A 10,705-nucleotide genomic window follows, 5' to 3' on the forward strand; every position below is an offset into this window, starting at 1 on the left:
TCAAAGAACACCTGTAGATTCAAGGCAGAAAAATACCATCAAAGCATAGAGATCTATAACCATAAACAATGTAGGATCAAATGTACATTAACCATATAAATGCATATACAAATACACGATTCAGAGATATACAAGCATATGGAGGAAAAATCAAATAGCTTTATGGATAGAAGTAGTAGAAGAGAGGATTACAACCAAGCTGTCTGATCTAGCATCATCCTCCCAGCATGAAAGCCTTCTTCACCTCATACAAAGCAAGATCACCCAATAATTTCTTCAAAGAGAAACCAATAGCACTTCCTTGCAATTACAAAATTCCAGCCTCTGGATCTCTAGGATGAGGGATCCATATATAGATGTTTATAGGAGAGTGAGTTAGCTTTTGGGATTTTTATTAGTGTTATTTCAATGATAGTTCTTGGTTCCACTTGGAGATTTTAGATCTCTTACTCATCCCTGGGCGAATTCAGAGAGGCAAGTGTCATATGAGCAGTTTCTAGAAGATTCTCTCGGTTTCCACCTAGCAAACTGCTTCTGCCATTTGTCTGCTCTCGCTCATCGCACCCTACAGAAGGGCTTTCCAGTATGCATCGCACCCCCCATGTGTAATAGGTGAGATGCATCACACCCTATGCATGGAGCAGCCTGTATGGTCTAGTTTTGACCAATTCTGAGTAGTTTTTCATGGAGAACTTCTGGGAGATGATCTAATCAGCTGACCTTGTTCCTTTGGGGTATGAAACAACACTTTTAGGGGTTTAGAAGCCCTTGGTTTATGGAAATATTTGATTGTGGTTGTAGTGCCTAAATATGTCTATAACAAAATTTAGTCAGAAACTAGGAAAGGCACGCATCCTACTTGCATCAATCAAAGCTTGTGGCATGGGAATCAATCTAACAGAAGCTTCACGGGTGATCCTTATAGATCTTGTGTGGAATCCATCTTGCATAAAGTAAGCAATTGGTCGTGCATTTTGCATAGGTCAAAAGAAGGTTGTTCATGTGTATTAGCTTGTGGAACATTGAACTTTGGAAGAGGAAAAATGCAGAAAAGAAGATTGTAAAAAATTGCTGTCAAGTTTGATCTATGTTGGGGAAATTCAGGTGGAGACCATATTGGCTATCATGTGCAGCAACAAGCTCTCCAAATTGAAGATGATATGCTTAAGCAGTTAGTGGTAAAGGATCACATGAGTATGCTTCAAAGAATCTTTAAACACGAGGATATTCACAAGCAAAAAGACAGTCTTGTGACGTTGATGATATTTTACACTTTGAATGACTAGCCACATACTTGCATATAAATTTTGTGCATGACATTACAAGCTTCCAATGTACATTTTACAATGTTCTGTGCACCACACATTGTGGATGTGTTGATATCAATGGGGGTATTAGCAGACAAGTTTTTTGCACATTGTATTGCATAGACTGACGTTAATGATGTCCATATACTTACTACATTTTTTTTCAAAGAACATACATATATGTATGTAGATAAACTTGTTTTCAGACAAGATAATGTATCTCTCGCACTGTATTTTTTATTAGTGAAAAATTCAATTTTGTATACATTATGTGACATGAAAGCCTTCTAAATGTACATTTTTTTACTGTTGTATGCTCTCATGGATTATGATGTGTCGATGAGAATGGTTGCCCTGAAACGATTGTATATGAAAACATGAACCAATAGAGCCTGTGTTTCCATTTGTTTTTCAGACATGGGTGTCTGATGATTTGGATGATATATATGTTAATGGACTTAGTCCATGAGCTATTGAGAAAATTAAAAAAGAAGGGCATACCTGTAATAATTTGAAATGTTCATTTCCCTTAGGTCTACTAAAGCCTGGTAACTACACAGGTAAGTATCACTATTAATAATTAAATTTAAATTAGAAAAATAAGTTGATGAAAATAATGTTTTTTATCGATTTATAAATTAAAATCTCAAGCGGAAGGCTATACGATGGCAGTGATCCTCTGGGGTGTTTTTAGTTCCATGCTTTTGGCGTTTGCGTGAGTTCTGGTCTGCTATGGTTTTAGGCAAGAGCTTTGTTCCTGGTCCCGGCAGAGTAGTGTGAAAGGAACTGGTGAGAAATTTCCAGGTCACTGCATCATTATTCAGAGTCAACCTCCTTCAATGGATTTGGGGTAGGTCTTTGCCCCACCTGGTATTCCTGGTCAGAGAGGTTGACTTGGTGTACGTGTTCCAAATCTGTCTTGCTTTTGGGTGCGAGGGTTCTATTCCGTCAACAGCTTGTGGTTATTTCGGTGTATTGTTTGGTTTCTTTTGTACAAGAGTGCATCTCTAGGGTGTTGGGTAGTCAAAGGCAGTCTTACAGCGGATAGCAACAGTAGAAGTAGATAGCATAGCATATAGGGGATAGCGAATAGCAAATAGCAGACAGGGGCAGCAGTGTTCAGACAACAACAGTGAGGAGTAGGTCTGAGACCGATTTCTACAGGCACATAGTGATATAATAGATTGGACCTACATCTTTCTTGGTAGGTTGGATGGCAAATGCATTCAAACATGACAATTGGACAAGAAATTTCAGAACGTGTGGAGACAAATAATTTAGGACAAGTGAAAATTGCCTCATCCATCAAAACTGGGAAGTGAGTTTGGGTCAATGCCAAGCAATATCGGGGCATTTTAAAATGAAGACTAGCTCGTCTAAAATGGGAGCAAACAAGGAAAAAATGGTCTCAAAGGGAAAGTACTCTAGCCCTTCACAGTAAGCACTCCAACAAGTCCCCTCTACAAGCATGTGGCAACAAGAAGTCTAGAGGAAAAAATATTGATGATTTTGTCTTCTATAGTCTCACATCCACACCTCTCACTTGGTCATTTGATCTTTATGTTGAAGAATTGTTAAATGCATAACAAAGGTTGGAGGTTTTAGAAGCTAAAGAGTAGGAAAGAGATCATAAAATTCATATAATAACAACAAAGACCAAGGCTTTAGTAGAAAACAATAAAGTTTTGAAAGAACAAGTGACATTGTTACAGGAAGCTCTCTTAATAGGGAAGATAGAATGGCAATGCATGAAGGTGGATGTACCAAACATAAAGAAATCTGTGGTGGAAAGTACAGAGGTGGTGAATGTGAAATCATCCCAAGGTAAAGGGAAAACAATTTCCCAAATAGAGAACCATGAAGAGAAATCAAGAGAAAAAAGGAAATACGATTCCACCAAAGTTTCCAAAACTTGGGCTCAAGTTATTAGCAATTCTGCTAATAAGGAAGGAGAAACAATCATTCGGGTTGACAACATGCAAGATAGAGAAGGCAAGGAAAGACAACATAGAGCAGCAAACATAACTATTAAAGGGTGAAAGACTTTGATAAAAATGAATGTACTCTTGACCTTGCAAGAGACTTCTTGAAAGAAAAGTTGCTATGGCAAAGACAAATATGCCAAGCATGGAGGGTGGGCAATTTTAGTGATGAGAGAGCCAAGCCCATAAAAGTTATCATGCCTAGCTTGCGTGATAAATATATCATTCTAAGAAAGAAGCATTTCTTGAGGGTTTCTCGCTTTTTTCTAGAAGAAGATTTAACTGTAAGACAACAAGAGGAAAGGAGGGAGGAGATATTAAAGGTTAGGGCAGCAAGAGATGAAGACAAGAGAGCATGGATTTATAAAGGTAAAGTTGTGATAGCACGATTTGGACCTCCTTCCAAAATAGAGCAAGAAAATGGTAATAAAGAAGAATCCACAAACTTTTCAACAGGAAATCAAGAAGCAAGGTCAGTATGGGAAAACAAGGAGAGACTCAAATGTGAGTCTTGCATGTCAAAATAAATAGCAATCAAGTCATACCCAGGTTTCCTTAAGATTAGTTTGTTGGAACTACAGAGGTTACCCATGGAGACGAGGACCTGGGTTAGGGCCTACTGCGGAAGATACAAACATAATTTGCCTCATAGAAACACGAGCATGAAGGGTGCAAGACACCTTTGTTTGAAAAATACTAGAATATGGAAGTGTGGAACAAGGTAATAGGGAATGGAAAAGGACACGGGGATATCATGGTTTTAGTGAGGAAGAAAGAAGGTTGTCTCATTCAATTAGAAAAATAAGACTCAAATAAACAATCCATTTCATTTAAAATATTAGAAAATGGAAACCACATTAGAAATGCAGCGCACTATTTTGCACCACAAGTTTTAAAAATCTATAAAGGTAGAGGGATTGACCACAAGATCCATTTGCAGCCTTAAAAGTAGATATTGCAACATATTCTCAGCTAGGTGAAGTCTTTATAGTGGGTGATTTCAATGCTAGGACTACAAGTGAGTAAGCTAGCATTTTTTGTTGTAAAGAATATTGCGACCCTATTTGGCTTACAGAAGAGAGTAATCATTAGTGGGAAAGAATTTCAGAGGACAAGGGCTACAATCTCTTTGGTGAACAATTTATTACTCTATGTGGGGCCTTTGATTTAGTCATTTGTAATGGCTTGACTAGATGGGCAATGTCTGGTAATTTCACTTGCAATACTTACAATGGAGCAAGTGTAGTAGATTATATAATTTGCTCGCATGGTTTGTGTGAAAAAATGGAGGAAGTTTTGATTGGAGATCAACTTTGGGACTTAAAATCAGATCACAAGCAAATTTATTTAAGTTTCTCTTGGATTGGAAATAAACAATTAGCGTAAAAAATTCAGCATTTCCAACAAAATCTCCCAAAGGGCAGAATTCTTTTGACTCTAGAAAATTGTAGAACCTTGAAAATGACACGAGAGAGGCTCTTCGAGAAGGAGAAAATCACAATTCACAACCTTCATAATCATGAATTAACACATTTAATTCAATGCACACTTGCAGAGTGAAAAAGAGCAAAAATTAAGAACTCTGAAACAAATTGCTTTCCTGTTAAAGCTTGCTTTGATGAGGAATGAAAAAAGGCAAGGAAAATGTGGAAAGAGTCAAACAAGGATAACATAACGATCAAAGCTTACAAGCAACTATTAAGCAAGAAAAAGACTGATTTCACGGTTTCAAAGAGGGAATAACTAATCTTACTTGGGAAAATCAATCCCAAATTATTTTGGAAGGAACTCCAATCGAGAAAGATACAAACTAGAAATAGTATTACAGCTTCTAAATGGTTTGACTATGCAAGACAACTCTATGAGTAGGATCCCAAGGTTGACCTTGCCCCCTTGGTCAACACTGATACTGAACTCTTCACAGTGCAAGAGGTAGAGATGAGTATCAAGAAGTTGGGTGTTGGAAAATAAGAAGACTTAAATGAACTTAAATCAAAATATCTAAAGTGGGCTCAAAGATTTTTGCACCTCAAATTCCAAAATTTTTCAATAATATCATACAATAGGGGCTCCCCACAAATTAGAAAACTAGTCCAGCAATACCTCTTTTAAAGAGCGGTGATGTCAATAATCCCTCAAATTATAGGACCATCATGATAAACCCTTTGTTTGCAAAGCTATTTGGAAGCATGTTAGAAAATAAAATTAGCAAGTGGGTAGAAGAAAGAGATAAGCGTGCTAAAGGACAAACAGGTTTTAGACCTAAACATTCCATAGTTGATCATTGTATTACTTTAAGACACATCATTGAAAAAGTTTGGGAGAAAAAGGAAGAAGTATTTTGTTGCTTTGTTAATTTCAAAAATGCGTTTGACACGGTTCTTGGGGATAAGCTTTTGCACAAAATGGAGAACTTGGGGTTCCTAAACATTTGAGAGTAGTTGTGCATAGGTTGTATGAAGAGGTGAAAGTCAAAATTAGAACTTCAGCAAGCATTTATAAAAGTTTTAGAAGTGATATCGAGGTCAAGCAAGGTTTCCCACTATCTTCTACTCTTTTTGATTTATATATCGACAAGATTGAGAGGTGGTTAAATTCGCAAGGGGGTGATGGTATCTATTTGGGCAAGTTTGTTATAAGGCTTCTTTGGTATGCAGATGACCTTATTCTGATTGCTAAATTAGCTCTTGGTTTGCAATAACACTTACTATACCTTGATCATTTTTGTAGAAGTGTGGGGATGCAAGTCAATATCAGAAAAACAAAAGTAGTGGTTTTCTGTAAAAAAAGAAAACATAACCATAATAAGTTCTCTAGTTTGAAGGGAACATTTTGGAAGAAGCTGCGGATTACAAATACCTTTGAATTGACTTCAACAAAAATCTAAGTTGGGATGGTTTTAGAAAGAAAATAACTTTGGAGGGTTGGAAAGCATTTTATGCTTTTCAAAATAGATGTAGAGAGGCAGAGCTATGGCACTGGAAAACCACTCAAACTCTTTTTGGGTTTCTAGTGATTCCGATGATTCTCTATTGTTGTGAACTATGGGCCAACAATACATCCGACATGCAATACAAACAAATTGAGAAAATTAAGAAGCGTTTGATTACAAATAAATTCAAGATTAAAAGTGCAGTTCCTTATGCTATCTTGTTAAGTGAAACAAGTGTTGCTCCTATTGAAGCAATTGTTATGGTGCAAGTCATAAGGGATTTAAAAAAAATTGAGCAATGATGGCCTAAGTTTGTCTTTAAGGACATTGTGCAACAAAAAAATGACTTAGATGCAACAAAATAACAAATGGTTTAGTAAATGGGGTATTTGCTTGAACACATGTCCCATAAACATCAAAGAGATAAAAGATTTTGTTATGGATAAGTTCCACAAGCGTACTTGGGACAAAGAGCTAAGAAGAAAGAAAAGGTACTATATTGAAGTGTTTAATCCCACTCATAGTCATCAACCAAAAACATACATAGAGGCCAATATTTTTTGGAGAGCCAAAATTATTATTGCTCAGTTAAGGACTAATTCTCATCAACTCCGTTGTGAAACAAGACACTGGAAAAGGCCAAAAGAAGTGTGGGAGGAAAGAGTATGCATTTTTTGTTCTTCTGGAAAAGTGGAAACAGAAAAGCATTTCATTTTAGAATATGAGGTATTCAAAGACTATAGAGAAAGTTATGCAGATATGCTGATAGCTAGCTCTTAGGATAATCTATTTAGCGAGGCATTTGTCGAGAAGATGGGAGCATTTATTGTGAAGATTCACAGAATAGTGGTAGAATACATCAAGCAGATGAAGAAGCAATTATCTCCCGTAGCTTATATTTAGCCTCGTGGACGTTAAAATCATTTTGTTTCTTTCTTTCTTTCTTTCATTTAAGATAGTTTTGAGGGTTAGCTCAATTTGTTGAGGTCCTCTTGCTAAAGAGATTTGTCATTGGAAGGTTATGGGTTGAATTCTTCATGACACCCTCAAGATTAGGCTCTAATTAGTTTGGTAAGGAGGTGTGGTCCCTTTAAATGGGCCTACCCAACCCACCCTAATTGAAAAAAGATTTTACCTTTAAAATTAATATATATAGTGGTGTAGATTTCTAATCAGCGCTACTACAACCCTAGCCATGCCCGACTGAACCCTCCCTCCTTCACGTGATCTTCTCCTCTATGGAGCTCAGAGGTGGCCCTGTGGCCCCTCCTCCCTCGCCTCCGGAGCTCGAAGCCTTCAAATCCCTAATAACAGCTGCAGGGAAACGTCAAACCTCTATCTCACAGCAAAAGTTTGTTAAAAAACTGGACAACATTCCCAGGGTAACCTTTCCTGTGGAGGAAACCTGCAGAACAACGTTGAACCTAGTAGAAAGAGGCCTCATTGGCCAGTTTACAGGGCTATGGCCATCCCCGAAAGCAGTAGAAGAATGGGTTAAACGAAACTGGATACCACTGGTTAATGAAGGAATAAAAAGTCATTTTGTAGGCAAAGGGTTCTTCGTTTTCGTGTTTGATAACGTAGACGACAGAAGCCTGATCTTCAGAAATGGGCCATACTTCATGGGTCCCCAAGGCCTCTACTTGAACAAATGGTCCCCAGACTTTGATCCAGCACAAGATGTGCCCACGGCTGTACCTGTTTGGGTGCGTCTCCCGCACCTTCCCCTTCATTGCTGGAGTCAGAACTCGCTACAATCCATCGGCAATGCCCTAGGAAGATACATAGATCAGGCACCGAGGAAGGATCAATACTCCTGCGCCCGCATTTTTGTAGAGGTCGATCTGGAAATCAGGCTACCTGAAGCAATCAAACTCTCGGTGGCGGACTGGACACACATCTAAGAGCTCGACTATGAAGAACTGCCCTTCAAGTGTCAACACTGTCACAAATACGGGAACTTCGCAAGATACTGCAAAAAGAAGAATGAGGAGGTATCAGAGAAAGAAAAGGGCGAACAATGGAAACAAGCAAAGAAAACAACAACTAACAGGTAGAACAACAAAAATAAATATAAAGAGACAGAGAATAAAGCAGGGCAAGAAAGTGCAACCAATCAAAACACTGGAAGCAGAGAAACCATTAGCATCGTGGAGGACAAAAATCCCTTTGAATCTCTCAATCCACCTCCAGATCCTCCAAAGATAGAGTGAGAAGATCTACCTCATCTGAACAATAACGACACTTTAGAGCCAGGTAATAATCTAAACCTAACCCCAAGTAATACTTCCTCTCCTTCTTATGCTGATATAATCAAACAAAAGAAGAAAAACACAAAAAACACGGGCTCATCAGACGATGAAACCTTTGAAAGGCCAACAAAAAAAGTTGGAAGAAGAACAAACAGGGAAACCAAGGAAGAAGAGTCAGAAAGGCAAAAAACCCTTGGTAGTCAAGCTACCATTGAGATGACACTTGGGAGGAATACCAGACCTAGGGTCCCCAAGGGAGGAGGGCCTACCCCAACAAGTGGTAAATGATGCAGTTGGTCTCTTGGAACTGTAGGGGTTTGGGGAATCCCACTAAGGCAGAGGCCATTAAAGATCTATTGAAAATGGAACCCACAGACATCCTCATGCTCCAAGAGACAAAGGTAGAAGGGGAGACCCTTCCAAATACCAGTAACACAAAATGGAAATTCGATTCTGGAAAGGTTGTCAACACTAGAGGCACGGCTAGAGGAATAGGGACATTCTGGTCAAAAAACTCCTTTTCTTTAGAAAGATCCTTCGAGACCCAGCATTGGATATTTACTGAATTGTGCCACACAACAAGCAATCTCAACCTAGCTTTGTTTAATATGTATGTTCATGTACACTATGAGGAAAAGAAATAGGACTGGAAGACACTCTCAGATTTTGTAGACCATATTAATCCTAGGAACATAGTTATAGGAGGCAACCTGAACATAATTCTAGACTCTAAAGAGAAGAGAGGAGGGATCTACTCAGGAAACCCTTTTCTCACCACAGTAGAGAATCTGATACTACAGTGGGACTTAGTAGACTTCAAGCCAGTTAAAGGAAAATACACTTGGACCAACAACAGAACAAGAGAAAATCACATAGCAGCAAGGCTGGACAGATTCCTCATCAGCAGCTCTATAATGATGGGGAAAAGAATAGTCATCAACAAGATTCTTCCAAAACTCACCTCGGATCACAAACCTATTCTCCTCTACCTGAAAGATGAAGAAGACCTAGGTCCTCTCCCCTTTCGCTTTAGTCCTCTCTAGGCAGAAAGACAAGGGTTCTTTGAAACAGTTCAAACAGCTTGGAGAATAGATGTTTCAGGCTCCCCATGCTATGTGTGGGAGCAAAAAATGAAAAATGCAAAGAAGGCCCTAAAAGAATGGATAAAGAAAGCTATGAATACCCCCACCAGCCAGAGGAAAGAGGCTGTCATTCAGCTGGAAGAAATGCAATTCGAATTGGAAGAGAAAGATATTTACCCCATGGATTTAGACAAAGAAAAATCTGCACAAAGGAAAACATATTGCTCCTTCAGAAGCGAGGAAGAGTATTGGCGCTTAAAGTCCCGCAGTTTGTGGCTTAAAGCTGGGGATAGAAACACCACATATTTCCATAGATAGTATAGGGCTCGACTTTCCCGAAATCATATAGCAGAAATCACCACATCTGTATGCAAAGGATTTTCCCATATCAAGGAAGCTACAGTGAAACATTTCCAGACTCTCCTTACTGCAGAAAAGGATGGGAGCGAGGAAGATATATCAGAGTTCCTCGCAAACATACCAAAGCTAGTCAGCATGGAGGATAATGAAAATCTTATGAGCTCAGTCACAGAAGAAGAGATTTCTAATATTGTCTGGTCCATGGAGCCAGACAAAGCGCCAAGACCTGATGGATTTTCAATCCACTTTTACAGAATCTGCTAGGAGCTAATCAAACCTGATCTCCTTAGAATGATACGTGGATTATGAGGAAGGCAAAGATTGGGGGTAGAATAAACTCAACCTTCCTCACTTTAATACCCAAGGAAACAAACCCAGGATCATTAGACAGATACAGGCCGATCTCACTGTGCAATTCATCCTACAAGATAGTGGCCAAACTTCTGGCAAACAGAATCAAGCCTGTCTTGCAAAAGCTCGTTTCTCCAGCCCAAGGGGGATTTGTGAAAGGAAGAAATATCCTGGACAACGTCATCCAAGTCCAAGAAGCCCTGCACTCGAGCCACGCACGTAAAGAACAAGGTATGCTTATAAAATTGGATATGTGTAATGCTTTTGATAGAGTTAATCGCTCTTTTCTGTACAGGGTCCTTTCATCCTTTGGATTTAACCAGGACTTTATAAACTTAATCAAAGCTTGCCTAGAGAAGATCTGGATAGCTCCAATGGTAAATGGGAGACCAGCAGATTTCTTTTTAGCCACCAGGGGATTGAGGCAGGGCTGCCCCCT

General features: G+C 38.9%; 1 protein-coding gene across 1 annotated transcript; it reads left to right on the forward strand.

Moving 5' to 3' along the window:
* Nucleotides 1-7,459: 7,459 nt before the first annotated feature.
* Nucleotides 7,460-8,125, forward strand: LOC149238730 (uncharacterized). Its single transcript, XM_089369656.1, has one exon. It carries the CDS (start codon nt 7,460-7,462, stop codon nt 8,123-8,125), a length of 666 nt encoding a protein of 221 aa, XP_089225782.1.
* Nucleotides 8,126-10,705: the final 2,580 nt, after the last annotated feature.

This window comes from Pinus tabuliformis, chromosome 8 (assembly GCF_031772625.1).
Source record: "Pinus tabuliformis cultivar Carrire ecotype Pingquan chromosome 8, CPIR1, whole genome shotgun sequence".
Classification (NCBI taxonomy): domain Eukaryota; kingdom Viridiplantae; phylum Streptophyta; class Pinopsida; order Pinales; family Pinaceae; genus Pinus; species Pinus tabuliformis.